This window comes from Vombatus ursinus, unplaced genomic scaffold (assembly GCF_900497805.2).
Source record: "Vombatus ursinus unplaced genomic scaffold, bare-nosed wombat genome assembly UNPS02000749.1, whole genome shotgun sequence".
Taxonomy (NCBI): domain Eukaryota; kingdom Metazoa; phylum Chordata; class Mammalia; order Diprotodontia; family Vombatidae; genus Vombatus; species Vombatus ursinus.
The window spans coordinates 13,064,392-13,079,457 of record NW_020940527.1 but is presented as its reverse complement, the minus strand read 5'-3'; the positions used below and the strand labels follow the sequence as shown (position 1 = coordinate 13,079,457).

Sequence of the window (15,066 nt, the reverse complement as noted above, 5' to 3'; positions counted from 1 at the left end):
CTTCTTCTTCTTCTTCTTCTTCTTCTTCTTCTTCTTCTTCTTCTTCTTCTGTATCTCCAGTGCTTAATCCAGTACATCACAAATGGACTGATTGGCAGACAGATAGTAACTGATAGAGCCATCAAGTTTTTTGATCCCAAATATGAGATCACAGGCCCACAGATTTCATTCTACTTCACCAGCTAATGTACCTTAGAGACTATCCAGTACATTCTCCTAATTTTATAGATGAGGAAACTGAGGCCCAGAGAAGTTATGTTACTTGCTCTAAGAACATGATCTTCTCTATAAAATCATACTTACTTTTGTTTGACCATTCTGAGGCCTTGGTACTTGGAGATGTGACATTCTATCATCTTGCCATTTGATGGCAAACTTTTTTGCACATCACAAAGTGTTAATTCACTCTTTCCCTTGTCATCAAACAGGAACCAATCTACACTTCTTGGCAACATGGATTTGAGTGTCTCTACCTCATGGCCCAACTTTTCACTTTTTCCAAACTAAAATCTGTTTGAAATTCTTTCCCATCTTTTCCTGCAACTCTGTTAGCTTTTCTTTTGCACATTTCATTGAATCAGAATATTAAACCTGCTAGGAGATTAAGGAAGTTCCATTCTCCTAGGGATATAGAGCATTGAGGAAACACTGTGGTGCAGGGTGTAGAGAGTAGACCTGGGTGTCATAGGACTTCAGTTCAAATCTCAGCCTTCTGTCTCTCTAACTGTATGACTTTGGACAATTACTTCTCTTTGGGCATAAGTTTCCTTACCTATAAAATAAGGATATTGGACTAGATGATCCCTAACTTCCATTCCATCTCTAAATCTAGAATCCAATATAGGCAGATAAGTAAATTCCAAGAAATTTGGGAGAGGTGAAAAGCATCGATAACTCAGAGAGGGGTGAAGCCTTCTCAAAGTAATTTGAGAGAGGAAGAAAGCACTAATAACTCAGGGGAGTGAGCAAAGCTTTTCAAAGATGCTGGTGCTCAAAGTACTGAGTGCTCATACACATATGACTGATGGTTCAGCACCTAATCACATATCTACAGGGGAAAACTTTTTTTTTTTTTTTTTTTTTTTTTTTTACTGCTTAGTGGATAGAGTGCTGAGGCTGGAGTCAGGAAGATTCATCTTCCTGAGTTCAAATGTGGCTTCAGTCACTTACAAACGTGTGATCCTGGGCAAGTCACTTAACCCTATTTGCCTCAGTTTTTCCATTTGTGAAACGAGCTGGAGAAGGACATAGCAAACCACTCCAATGTCTTTGCCAAGAAAACCCCAAATGGGGTCCAAAAGAGTTGGACATGGTTGAAACAATTAAACAATAACAAGTACAAATTATGTTACTTTAAGGAGATTGGGAGATTCCTGAGGTCAGAAATTCCATTGTCTTCTCTTATGTCTTATGGTACACAACCAATGAATTCCCAACCTTCCTGCCAATGCAATGACTCTTGTTTTCCTCCCAAAGAAAAGGAGAAGGTTGGAGGTAGGAGGAACAGCACTCAGTTATGTGCCCTGTCCCCATATCCGCCAGACTGGAGTTACTTAACTTGGGGATTGTGAACTTGTATTTTTAATATTTGGATAACTATTTCAGTTTAATTGTTTTTCTTTATACTTCTAATGTATTTTATTTTATGCATTTAAAACATTTTAAGGCATTCATAGGCTTTACCAGATGGCCAAAGGGGACTATGACACAAAGCACATACATTTAGAACCTCTGCTTTAGACCCACAAGCATTGTTATCTGACATATCAATGAATCCTAAGGTTGATTTATCTTCATTATTGCTACATCCTTAAGACCACCAGGATCTCCCATCCATCCTATCACTGAATCCTCTGATATGTGTTTTGACCTCTTCCTTTAGAACATGAGCTCAGTGAGCTTCTATTTTCTTCTCATATCCCTGGTGATTAGCATGGTTCCTGGAAGATAGTAATCAATAAATGCCTTTTCATTGACTCATTAAAGTAGACATTCAAAGTAGACACTTGCTGAATGAAAAGCTTAGTTGAATGAGTGAATGAATGAATGATAATGCATTTATTAAATGCTATGTGCCAAGCAAGGTGCTAAATGCTAGAGACACAAACAGAAAAACAAGACAGTCCCTGTCCTCAAGTGACTCACTTTCTAATTGGGAGAGAAAACATCTCAGAAGGGCTCCATTTCATTATTCCTCCATTGTAAGTTCCAGGAAAGTAAGACTGATTATTTTTTGAAAAGAGCAGGGCTTGGCACAATAATCTCCGCATAGCATTTAATGAAGGTCTGTTGAACTGAAAATGTAGGACTCACCTTGAAGACTTTTAAAAAAGCAGATTTAGAGCCCCGGGTTGGGTGGTAGCCACACCATCTCACCTTCCCATCTCAGGCCCTGCTGGAATTAACTGGAGTCATGTTTAGAGAAGCAGTAGCTAGCACAAAGCATTGCTATTTTTATTTATTAGCTAGGAGTAGTAAAATAGGCCTCTACCTGATGATTTTCTATAGTCCCCTGCTACTCTCCCTCCCTACCTGTTCCCACAGCAACACATCCTCTCCTTAGCTCACATCACACAAACTACACCCCCTCCAACCACCAAGGGTCAAAATTCACAAATGATCAGATGTGGCTCCTCACACGGCTTGTCATTCCATCTGCCATCAGAAAAGATCTCAATGCAGATCTCTCCACCACCCTCGTTATTGTGCTCTCCTGGGTCCCAGTTGAAATAGCCCAGTGGGTCTCCTGTTGGATAGATGAATTCACCCTCTGTCTGGATGTCAGTCATGCCAAGAAAGGCTGCCTTGTTGTATTCTGAGACAATCTTCTGTACAGCTTTATTCTCTGCCTCATTTCTGGGGGAAGCCACTATGTCACCAGCTGCTTTGCATGATTTCTTTGCCTTATCAAAGTTGCCTTCAAAGCCCCTGGTCTTGTATATCTTATTTCCAAGTGCTTGACCACTTGGGAAGAGTTCAACTAGAGGAAAAAAAAGCACAGGAAAATATAAACAGAGGAGTTAGTTAATTTGGGGTTAGGATGACTAGAGAAGTTCAATTCTGACTATACTGTTCCTTGGCTCAACAATTCTCAGCCTCTCTCTTTGCATATAGAGCAGAAGTTCATAACTTTTTGTGTTTCATGGACCCCTTTGGCAAACTGGTGAACTCTTGAGACATTTTCTCAGAATAATGCTTTTAAATAATTAAAGGAAATACTAAATTTCTGTTACAGATCAGTGAAAATAGAGATGTATTTTGTTTTCCCATCCAAGTTCATGGACCCTCTAAAATCTATTCATGGATCCACTAGGAATCAATAGGCACCAGGTTAAAAAGCCTTGATATAGAATAAAATATAAACTCCCAGGCCAGGGATTGAAGACCTTATTCCATATGGCTCCAATCTCTCTTTCAGCCTTTCTTCATATTACTGTTCTTTTTGCATTCTGTTTTCCAGCCAGACAGGTTGTTTTTCCTGAACTCACCATTCCAGAGTTTGCCTCCATCCAGTTGCACAATCCATTCCCAATGTATGAAATGCACTTTTTTCACCTTAGGTTCTGATTTTCAGAAGCCTCAGCACTTAGCACAGTGCCTGGCCCAGAGTAGGCACTTAATAAATGTTTATAGATTGATTAATTGCTTTTTCTTCAAGGGAAAGCTCAGGTACTGCCTTCTTCAGGAAGCCTTCCCCGATACCCACACTCTCTAGTAGAATGTAGATTTTCCAGAGGGCGGGGGTGGCTACTTTTTCCTTTTTTTTTTGGATTTTTGTCCTTGGTGTTGATCACAGTATCTGGTACATAGTAGAAGCCTAATGAAGTTTTGTTGGATTGAATAGTATTCTTCCTCTCCCTTTTTAAAATAGTATTTTTTCCAATTATACATAAAGAGAATTTTTAGAATTCATTTTTACAAGATTTTGAGTTCCAGATTGTTCCCTCTCTCCCTCCCTCCTTTTCCTAGAATGGTAAGCAATTTGATATGAGTTATAAATGTGCATTTACGTAAAACATATTTCCATATTAGTCACAATTGTGAAAGAAGATAGACCGAAAGGGAAAACACACACACACACACACACACACACACATACACACACACACACCATGTTGCTGTTACTATGTACAATGTTTCCCTGGTTCTGCTCATTTCACTTTGCATCAATTCATACAAATCTTTCCAGGTTTTTCTGAAATCTGTCTGCTCATCATTTCTTATTGCACAATAGTATTCCATTACATTCATATACCACAACTTGTTCAGCCATTCCCCAATTGATGGGCATCCACTCAATGCCACTACAAAATATGCTGCTATAAATATTGTTGCACATGTAGGTTCTTGTTCCTTTTTTATGATCTCTTTGGGATACAGACCTAGTACTGGTATTGCTGGATCAAAGGGTGATTGGAGAGTATTCTAATTCTTCCATAACCACTAGACAATCTGCCTTTACATCTCACTTGCTGATGTTATAAATCCTGTTCCCTATGTCATAAATTTGTAGGATAACCACTTTCATAACAACAAAATTCTGTATGAATACAGCCTATTGATATTGGGGATTCAGGAGAAGATATTACAAAAAAAATGACTGCAAATTTGTAACTAGAGCACAGCTTGTGCTATATCTTGGGATTCTAGAGCTAGAAGAGACTTAAAAATGAGATGTTTCAACTCCTTCATTTTCTATTTTTTTTTTGTGGTGAGGCAATTGGGGTTAAGTGACTTGACCAGAGTCACACACCTAGTGAGTGTTATGTGTCTGAGGTTGGATTTAAACTCAGATCTTTCTGACTCCAGGCCTGGTGCTCTATCCATTGCGCCACCTCACTGCCCCTCCTTCATTTTCTAAATGAAGAAAGTGACATCTGGAATATGGAAGGGATTTTTCTAAAGTCCAGATTCTGCCAATTAGTATCAAAGGTAAGATTATCACTCAGTTCTCTCAGGTTTCATGAATGGCTCTTCTGCATTCACCATACTCATAAAATGCTACATGCTAAATGTTCATTTGTAAGTAAATGTTTGGAACTCTTGATGGGTTTTCCATTGGAATTCACATTATGGTGGCATTGAGATTTCCAGACAAGCCCATGAAAGCTCATTGGAAACTTAACTCTTAGAGATAAGTATTGGAGCTAGTAGTTGAACCTCTGGGCTTCCAAATGCAAATTAAATGTTTTTTCCACTATTGCATGATGTCTCCTCCATATTCATCTCAGATAACGAGATTTTGAGCTCAAAGGAAAATCGAGTGGCCCTGTAACTCCATCTCCCTCATTTTACAGATGAAAGAAAACCCAGAGAAGTTAAGAAACTTGTCCAACATCAGATAGTAAATCAATGGTAGAGCTGGGATTTGAACTCAGACCCTCAGACTCCTCGTCCTTTACTCTTTCTACTACACTATGAATCTTTTGGATTTCCATTTGCTCTGTGTGTTCCTGAAGGTGACAGGTACATGAGCACATGGTACCGATGACTCTGTTAGCACAGCATGGCTTTGACATTACTGTTTGAAGCTCATCACCCTGATGTTTCCAGTCCTTTAGTTTATGCAGGTCATAAGGTATTTTTGTTTCTAGAGATTAGATTCTAGATTGTAGACCTATACAGCTGGCAGCAACCTTAGAAGTAATCTAGTTCATTTCACAAAAGTCCCAGAAAGGTCAAATTAATCATCTTAGGTCACCTATGGGCAGCTAGATAGTACGCTGGATAGAATGTGGGCTTGGAGTCAGGAAGATCTGAGTTCAAATCCAGCCTCAAACACTTACTAACTGTGTGATCCTAACCAAGTCATTTAACCCTCTTTGCCTTGGTTTCCTCATCTGCAAAATGAGCTGAAGAAGGCAATGGCAAACCACTCCAGTATCTTTGCCAAGAAAACACCAAATGGGATCATGAAGAATCTGACATGACTGAAAATAACTTAACAACAACAAAGTCACCTACCTAGTAAAACGGCAGAACTGAGACTCAAACCCGGGTCACTGATTCTAAATCAGCATTTTCCCTTAGCTTCAACTTAGTCATTTGTAGCCATTTAGCTACCTTACACATTAAAATTCTTTTTTTTTTTGACTCAACTAGCTCTTTCCAAATTACCATAAAAAGAGGATTGGACAAAGATTGAAGGGAGACCTGGAGGGCTTCTAGAATCATCTAGAATCTCCAGACTGAAGTATGGGAGGAGTCTTGACCTGAGGGATGGTCAGAATTAACAACTCTTTGCTCTTTTTGCCTATTCTGAAGGCCCTGAGGTAGAAGAGAACCCCAAAGTAACAACAGAAGGATGCAATGAACCATCATCACTCTGGCTTCCACACAGTTTGGCCCCAAAGATAAAGATCTCTATCCATAAGGCCCAGTGCAGCTCTGTAAGCCTTTTTGTTGGGGAACAGTCCATGCGAGAATGAGTGGCCCAGACTATGGTGCTAAATCAGGCCTCCAGCACAGAACTTCTTGCTAAGACCAAGCTGCTCTCATCTGCCCTGGGTAGCTTATAAGCTCCATTTTTGTGGATCAGCCTGGATGCCTTGTCACTTAGGCATCCTAGAGCATTTACATAATTCCATGTTGAAGGATTCTTCCCTTTACCCTATTTAAGTTCATTTGAGGCTATTTCTTTCCCTGGATCCATAAATTTGGCTTACTAAGAGAAGATACAAAGTCTAATTGTCAGCCCATGCCCTTAAGAAAAATGAAATCAGAGTGTTCTCTAAGACTCTTGGTGTTAAGGCAGGGGGTGCAATGGAGAAATAATGCTCTAGGTGGAGGCAGAGGACTGGGTTTGTGTTCTAGTGCTTCCACCCACTCCCTGCTGATCTTGGGCGAATCCTTTAAGCTGCATGGGTCTGGTTTTCTTTATCTTTAAAATAAAGAGTTCGACTGGGTAACGTCCAACATCCCTTCCAGTTCCAAGTCTAGAATCCCACACGCCTTTCTTCTTCCCTTTCCTTGGCAGAATTTTCCATTCCCTTCAAACTAATTTATTAACATCCTCTCCTCATCACTAGGCAGGAGAGCAGCCCAGGTACCAAGAATGAAGTTCGAAAATCAAGAAACCAGCTCCAGAAGAGTAAAAGTAGAGCGTGTCCAGAGAACAAGGGAAGAGGCTGGGATAGCAAGCAGACCTTGCCCCAGCCTCAGCTCCAAAGTGCTTACCTTTCTGTTGCTTGGAGAATCTTTTCTGGAGGTCCTCAATTTTTGTGCGCAATTCAGCCACTTTCTGCTTCAGCTTGTTGATTTCTGCAAGAAGGGAGAGAGGTTTTGAAAGATCCTCAGTCTAGCATATGTTTTTTCTTGGATTAATACCCAAGGCTTTCAGGAGTGAGAGATGAAAGTCCTTGAAGACACTCAGGGAGCTAGCAGTCAGTGAGAAGTGCCTAGGATAAAGGCTGGTGCTGGGCAGAGTCCCTCAGACTTAGCAGCTGTTGCTCTGCTTAAGAGGTTTTCTATCCCTCCTTCCCCATCCTGCCTATAAGGCTCACCAGCTACAGTGAGTAGGAGAATAGTGCAATTTTTTTTCTTTTTGTTTTGTTTGCTGGATGGGGGAGAGGTAATCAAGGTTAAGTGACTTGCCCAGAGTCACACAGCTAGTAAGTGTCTGAAGCTGGATTTGAACTTAGGTCATCCTGACTCCAGGCCCTACACTTTGTCCACTGCACCACTTAGCTGCCCTGTCATGCAATTTTCCATGAAAGTCTAAGGGCTGAGAAGCCCTAGCCAGGGGTGGGGAACCTGGGGTCTCAAGTGCAGTCCTTTGATTGAATCCAAACTTCACAGAACAAATCCCCAATAAAAGGATTTGTTCTGTAAAACTTAGACTCAGTCAAAAGCCCCCACTCAAGGGCCTAGAAGGCCGCAAGTGATCTCAAGGTGGCAGGTTCCCCACCCCTGCTTAGCCTAAGGCTGAATTTCAATCACTTCCCATTCTTCAGCCTAAGTTTGTCAGAAGAAATGAGAGTTCATTGACTTATCCACAAGGTGGAGTGAGATTAGTTGTGAAGACAGTTGGTTGGGCATTGTCCGAAATGATTTGGCCATGGAACATTTTAAAGCACTTTAGTTACCACATGGTCAAGAATAGGTTGTGATTACCATTACCTTTCCACTCAAAGTCATCCTCAGAGTCACAGCGTAGAGCATTGGAACTTGGAGTTAGGAAGAATTGTGTTCAAATCCTGTCTCAGACACATAAGCTATGTGAGCTGGGTAAGTCACTTAACCTCTCTGTGCAGTTTCCTCATCTGCAAAATGAGACAGCTGGATCTGATAGCTGCTAAGGTCTCTTCCCTCAGTCCCTTCTACCTCTACATCTCTTGCATGAGTCTCCTAGTTCTGGGCCTCATTACCTCTCACTTGTACTATTGTAGTAGCTGCTTGACTGAGCTCCTTTTTTCCTCCTCATTCCAATCCATCCTTCACACATCTGCCAAAGTTATTTTCTTGAAGTACAGGCCTAACCAGTTTGCTTTTCTACTCAATAACTCTAGTGGCTCCTGATTGACTCCATGATTAAATATTATCTCATCTTTTAATTTCTGATTTTTAAAAGTTGTGTTTTTTTTTTGTTTGTTTGTGGGTTTTTTTTTTTGTGTGTGTGTGAAGCAATTGGAGTTAAGTAACTTGACTGGAGCACACAGCTAGTGAGAGTTATGTGTCTGAGGTTGGATTTGAACTCAGGTCCTCCTGACTTGAGGGCCGGTGCTCTATCCACTGCACCACCTAGCTGCCCCTTAAGAGTTTTTTTTAAAATATCTATAATTATTAGTATCATAGTAGAGGTATCTAATTTGTAAATAAGTAGACATATATTTATTGGGAACATATGTGCAAAAATTCTTTTTACTTATGGGGTGCATCATTAAAAAGTTTGGAGCTCTGCCCTGTAGCAAGACCCAGTGCTAGGGCTAGACAGACAATCAACCTGCCTTGAATATAAAGACTGCTATGGTTTAGTTGAAGGAAGTTAAGTATTAGCCTTCTTATAGGGCAACTAACTTTGAGACCATATAGACCAGAAAGCAAACTTGCTATGAGTACAATGAGGTTCTATTGAGGATTTTTCAAGGATGGAAAGCATTCTTTCTTGATTTCCATTCAAATACCAACAATTGCCACTGGGTATCTAAGTCTGGAAATCCCCGTGGCCTTTCATACTCAATATGTCTCAATTCATTTTGGAAGTACACTGAACTTGTAGTTAAAGAGATCTGAGAACTCAAATCCTACCTTCAACATTTAGCCATTATGGAGGAGTTGCTTTCCTTCTCTTAGCCTCAGTTTCTAGATCTTTTCAATAGGAATAATAATACCTCTAGTAATACCCAGAACTAGGAGTCAAGAGACCTGGTTTCTAAATTCAGCTCTGTCACAAATTAGCTGTGATCTTTTCAACAAGTTTTCTACCCTCTCTGGTCCTCAGTTTCTTTATCTTTAATTGGGAATTGGAATTCGATTAGCTCATAGGATCACAGATTCAGAGTTCAAGAGGGGCTTAGGCTATTACCCTCTAAGTTCCTATTCAGTTCTATATTTCTATCATTTTAACATCATACTTTTTACCATAAGCATCCTACTCATTTGCCCTATCATGGCATAGATGTGACTCTGGGTTTTCAACATGAAGCAAAAGCCCTGGCAGGTTTTCCAAAGTTGAAATGCTTGGATTGCAAGCCCAATAACCTTGTCTACTTTCAGAGGATCAGCCTGGCTAAATGCAGACCCCATCATCAGAATGGTGGCTATGAGGTGATGGATTCTTTGGTAATGGACCACAGTACAAAGTGGTCCTTTATCCTATTAGAGGTTTCTTTTCCTGTAAATGAAAGTGAGCTTACATTTCCAAGCAACAATTGTGTGGTAAAGAGAAAGGGAATACTTTTGCTTTTAAGAGAAAGCAGAGAAATACACAATTTTTTTAAGATCATTAATTTAGCTATTGATACTCTTAATTTGAGATCTTTATTCGCTAACCAAAAAGTTAGGGGAAAAGTACCACATCAACATTGCCATTCTTATTGTAAATGGAATGAGAAGATATAAGAAGTTGCATCTCAGTAGAAGGCTAGCTCACAGGTTCCCTTCAGAGAGGCAAATAAAGGGGTTGGTAGTTATTTGAATCTTGTTTCTTTTAGAGGGCAAGCTCTTTGAGGGTTGGGACTCTTTCATGTTAGGTCTTCATATCCCTAGCATTAAGCACAGTGCTTGGAACATAGTAGGGCTTAAAAATGCTTGTTGATTGATTGGTTGGTTTGATCATTTGCTTAGAGGCAACAAAAAACACCCTTTTGTGGGATATTTGGTCACCCTGCCACAAAATGCTCATTTTTAGTGTAAGAAGACAGACTATCTTGAAGGATAAGTATATGCATTAGCATCTCTTGTAGATGATAAGGAAAAGGAGAAAGTCCATGAAGAACTTCACCAGATCCTCTATACTAGCTTATAGACACCTTAGTAATTGGTGACTTCAAGGCCAATTGGGCTTGGGGGTAAGGAGGGAGGAATAGGATAGTGAAAAATGGGACAGAAAATATGGTTCCAGATCAAGAAATAAATACTGAGAAACCTTTTTTTCATTAATAAATATTGTCTTCTAGAAGGGAGTAAGAAGCTTTTGGGGGTACCTGACAACATATAGAGAAGGAGCCTGAGTATAGCTTGACAGAAATGACAACTAACCTATGGATATTGAAAGTCAAAATCAATACCAAATTAGGAGAAAGTATAAAAGTAAGACAAACAGGTCAAGCCATTATAGGAACTCCAACCCCTTTCATTCAAATAAGCTTTTGACTCTGAAAAAAAATGAAAAATGGGTAAAAATACAAACATTAGCTCTAATTACTGCTATTTTTAAGAATCTTTAAACTCTAAATCCACATCTTTTCCAAAGGGGGGGGAGCAAGAGACTCCAGAAATTGCCCCAGGCAGTAAGTATTTAATTTCTTTGCTGAGGGGGAAAAGCTAAAAGCCAAGGGCAGCACTTGTTTAGAGCACTGTGTGAATTCACTTACAAACAAACATTATGGAGGAGGAGGATGGCAGATTACTAGCTGTATCACCTTATAGAACAGGAAAGAGCAGTAGAGGGGGAAGATGAGCCAGAGAAGACATGCTGTCAGGTGCAAATAAGCCAGATTCCATAAACCTTTAAATTCAACAAACATTTATAAAGTGTCTATTGTGGTCAGGGGGGATTGTTGTTATTATTGTTGTTGTTGTTCAGTTGTTTCATCATGTCTGACTCTTTGTGACCCCATTTGGGGCTTTCTTGGCAAAGATGCTGGAGTGGTTTGCCATTTTCCTTCTCCAGCTCATTTTACATATGAGAAACTGAGGCAAACAGGGTTAACTGACTTGCCCAGGGTCACACAGCTAGTAAGTGTCTGAGGCCAGATTTGAAGTCAGGAAGAAGAATCTTCCTGACTCCAGGCCTGGCACTGTACCCACTGTGCCATCTAGCTGCTTCAAGGGGGCAAAAAAGTCCCTGCCTTCAAGTAACTTGCATTCTACTGAGGGATTTCACATGAAAAGAATGAATAAGTAGATTATAATTTGAAGAGGGAGAGGGCACTCGTAACTAGGGGAAGCAGGGATTTCTCAGGTCCTCCTACCTAAATGTGTTTCACATAGAAAAAAAAAATAAGAATTCTAAGAGGTAGAGAAAAGGAAGAGTACATTCCAGGCATGGAAAACAGCTTATTCAAGGGCATGGAGAGGCTGGAGAAGAAATGATCTGTACAGAGAATAGTGAATAGGTCAGTTTGACTGAAATATAGAATACATGAAGGGGAGTAATGTGAAAAGGTCTGGAAGAGTAGGCTGGAACCAGACCATACAGGTCTTTAAATGCCAAGTTGAGAAATTCATAGCTGAGCCTAGAGCCAGTAGTGACTTTTGAAGTTTTTTGAGCCTGGGATTGATATGGACAGACCTGTGCTTTAAAAACATTTATCAATGAAGTTGAGAGGATGACAACAAACGATTGCAATCAGTCAACAAACCTTCATTAAGTATATACTATGTGCTAGACACTGTCCTGGGTACATGTGAGGCAAAGACAAAAATGAAGCAGTCCCCACCTTCAAGGATCTTGCCATCCTATTGCCCTTTCAGATGTTATCTCTGGCTCTCTCTGGACTTTATCATCAGTTACCTTCTCACACTATAACTTCCCTCATCTTCTAGGGCAGGGGTGGGGAACCTGTTCCCTGAAGGCCACATGTGACCTTCTAAATGGATTCAGTCAAAAGGCCTCACTTAAGGATTTAGAAGGCCATATGCGGCTTTAAGGCTACGGGTTCTGCACCCCTGATCTAGTCTTCTCACACTGAAACTGCGAACCTCCTTATGCCATTGGTGGGTTCTTTCTGGGGGCCTCCATTTTGTGGACACATGCAGGCTGGTCATACTTCATTCCCCTGCTGTCTGCGCTTGTGACTCTAGACTTTATCTCTGTGTCCCTGAGCCAGTAACTTGCTCTCCTCCCTTTTATGTGTTTTTTTCCCACATTAGAATGTAAGCATCTTGAGGGCAGGAACTGTCTCTGTTTTTGTTTGTATTTGTATCAGAGTACTTAGCACAGTGCCTGGCACTTAAGCACTTAATTAACGTTTGCTGACTGTCTACAGGGAAGAGACAACATATACATAATATATAGATATCAAAAATATACAAAATAAACAAACTGCAATTTTGGGTAGAAACAAGAAGAAAGTGCATTCCATACCTGCAAAGGCAGAGATTGAAGATGAGATATCATTTCTGAGGAGCTGATTTTTGGCCAGTTTGACATTCTATAGTTTGCTCTACTGTAGAATATATGAAGGCAAGTAATATGTAATAAATTCGGAAAGATAAGTTGAAATCAGACCATAGGGTATTAAATGCCAAACCAAGAAGTTTAGATTTGATCCTAGAGATAATAGGGAATCATTAGAGTTTACTGAGCAGGGGAGTCATATGGTGAGACCTGTACTTTATGAAATTTACTTTAGCAGCTGTGGGAAGGATGGCTTGCAGTGAGGAGAAATGAGGCTGGGAGTCCAATCAGAAAGTTACCACCATAGTCCAGGTAAGAGGTATTGGGGCCTGTAACAATGTGCTGGCCATATAAGCACAGAGAAGAAGATGGATGCAAGAGATGTGGTGTTAACGGATATGACAAGAGTTAGCACCCCATTGGAAATGAGGAGTGAGGGACAGTGAGAAGCAAAATAGAATGAAATGAATTTTCTAACATTTCTTTAATGATCTATTCTCATCCGTCACATCTGGACTGTAACACCAACCTGAAGTGTTGTTTTATATGAGATAATGGCATTGGCCCTTGATGATGAGGGGCAAAAACATCTGGACCAGACCAAATACACCCAGAAGCAATATGTGCTAGAGATAACAAGTCATTTAGAAGTTGCTTAAAGAAAGAATGGTATCTAAAGAGCAGAAGTTACAATTCAAAACAAATACACATGTACAAACTGAGAAGACATTAGCAATTACTGAACAAAATACTCACGTTTTCATCTCTAGAAAATATTTATGATAGTTGATATATGTACATATTGAGAGTTTCCTTGATGAAAATATGAGAAGTTATTAGCTATGTGGTCCTGGGCAAGTCACTTAACCCCAATTGCCTCCGAAGAAGAAGAAGAAAAAGAAGAAGAAGGAGGAGGAGGAGGAGGAGGAGGAAAGAAGGAAGAAAGAAAGAAAAAGAAAACTATGAGAGGGGAAGAAGTATGTCTCTACAGATGGATGACTCAATAGCAGACCACAGTTCCATGGTCATAAGATTGACTGTAAGGTACACAGTATACAAGTATAGATTCTATGTATACAATATAGAAGATCTTACTATGTTTATTGAGTTTTTAAAAAATCCAAGACATATGACTCAACAGAGCAAAATGTAACCTTCAAGTCTATCCTTTTACAAAGTGTCCCTTGCATGCATGTTAAGATCATATAAGGGGCAGCTAGGTAGTGCAGTGGATAGAGCACTGGCCCTGGAGTCAGGAGGACCTGAGTTCAAATTTGGCCTCAGACACATAACACTTGGTAGCTGTGTGACTCTGGGCAAGTCACTTAACCCGAAGTGCCTCACCAAAAAAAAAAAATAATAAAGATTCCATGATAGATAATTCCACAAAGATAAATTTATTTTTTGGTTTGTTGTTATTAAGTTGTGTCCAACTCTTCATGACCCCTTTGAGTTTTTCTTGGCAAAGATATTAGAGTAGTTTGCCATTTCCTTCTCCAGCTCATTTTACAGATGAAGAAACTGAGGCAAACAGGGTTAAGTGACTTGCCCAGGGACACACAACTAGGGAGTATCTGAACCCATATTTGAACTCGGTAAGTCTTCCTGAATCCAGGCCTGGCACTCTATCCTCTGCACGACCTAGCTGCCCATAAGCTTTCTTTAACAATCCTCAAAGAATCATGAATCAAGGCATAAATAAGAGATATGCTCTATGAAAGTATATGGCAGAGTGAACTGTGCAAATCCCAAGCAGAGGAAGGATTCTGCAAAAGCACCACCACCCTTCCTATCTCCCAGGTATGTAATCTTTAAGTCATCTTCAACTCCTTATTCTTCCTCCCTCCCCATATTCAACTGCTTGCCAAATCTTGCTGATCCTACCACCATAGGATCTCTTGTATCTATTCCATTCCCTGTACTCTCATCACCAACACCCTATTTCGGCCCCCTCACCATCTACTTACTAGACTATTGCAACAGCATCCTACTCAGTCTTCATGTATCAAGTCTCTTCTCTCTAGTCCAAAATGATTTTCCTAAGGCACTCACATCTGATCTTGTCACTTCCCTAATCAATAAAATCCAGTCTTCCTACTTACCTGTAGGACCAACGTAAACTTCTCTGTTACTTACCACCCTTCACAACCTGAATCTAGTCTACCTTTCCAACCTTATCACACATTAGTCCCCTTTACAAATTCTTTAGTCCAGCCAATAGTCCTTCTTGCTGTTATTCATACCCATCCTAGAGGCATCACCAGAAGAGTAGGGATGAGTAGGAG

At 40.2% G+C, this 15,066-nt stretch overlaps 1 protein-coding gene across 1 annotated transcript in view; it reads right to left on the bottom strand.

Moving 5' to 3' along the window:
* Nucleotides 1–2,074: 2,074 nt before the first annotated feature.
* Nucleotides 2,075–15,066, bottom strand: part of LOC114039618 (pulmonary surfactant-associated protein D-like) — a 23,114-nt gene continuing 10,122 nt past the window's right edge. Inside the window, exons 5-6 of the mRNA XM_027857475.1 lie at nt 7,177–7,260; nt 2,075–2,980 (exon numbers count right to left, since the gene is read on the bottom strand). Of these exons, the coding sequence (XP_027713276.1) occupies nt 2,604–2,980; nt 7,177–7,260 (461 nt within the window). The 3' untranslated portion in view covers nt 2,075–2,603. The remainder of the gene's footprint in view (nt 2,981–7,176; nt 7,261–15,066) is intronic.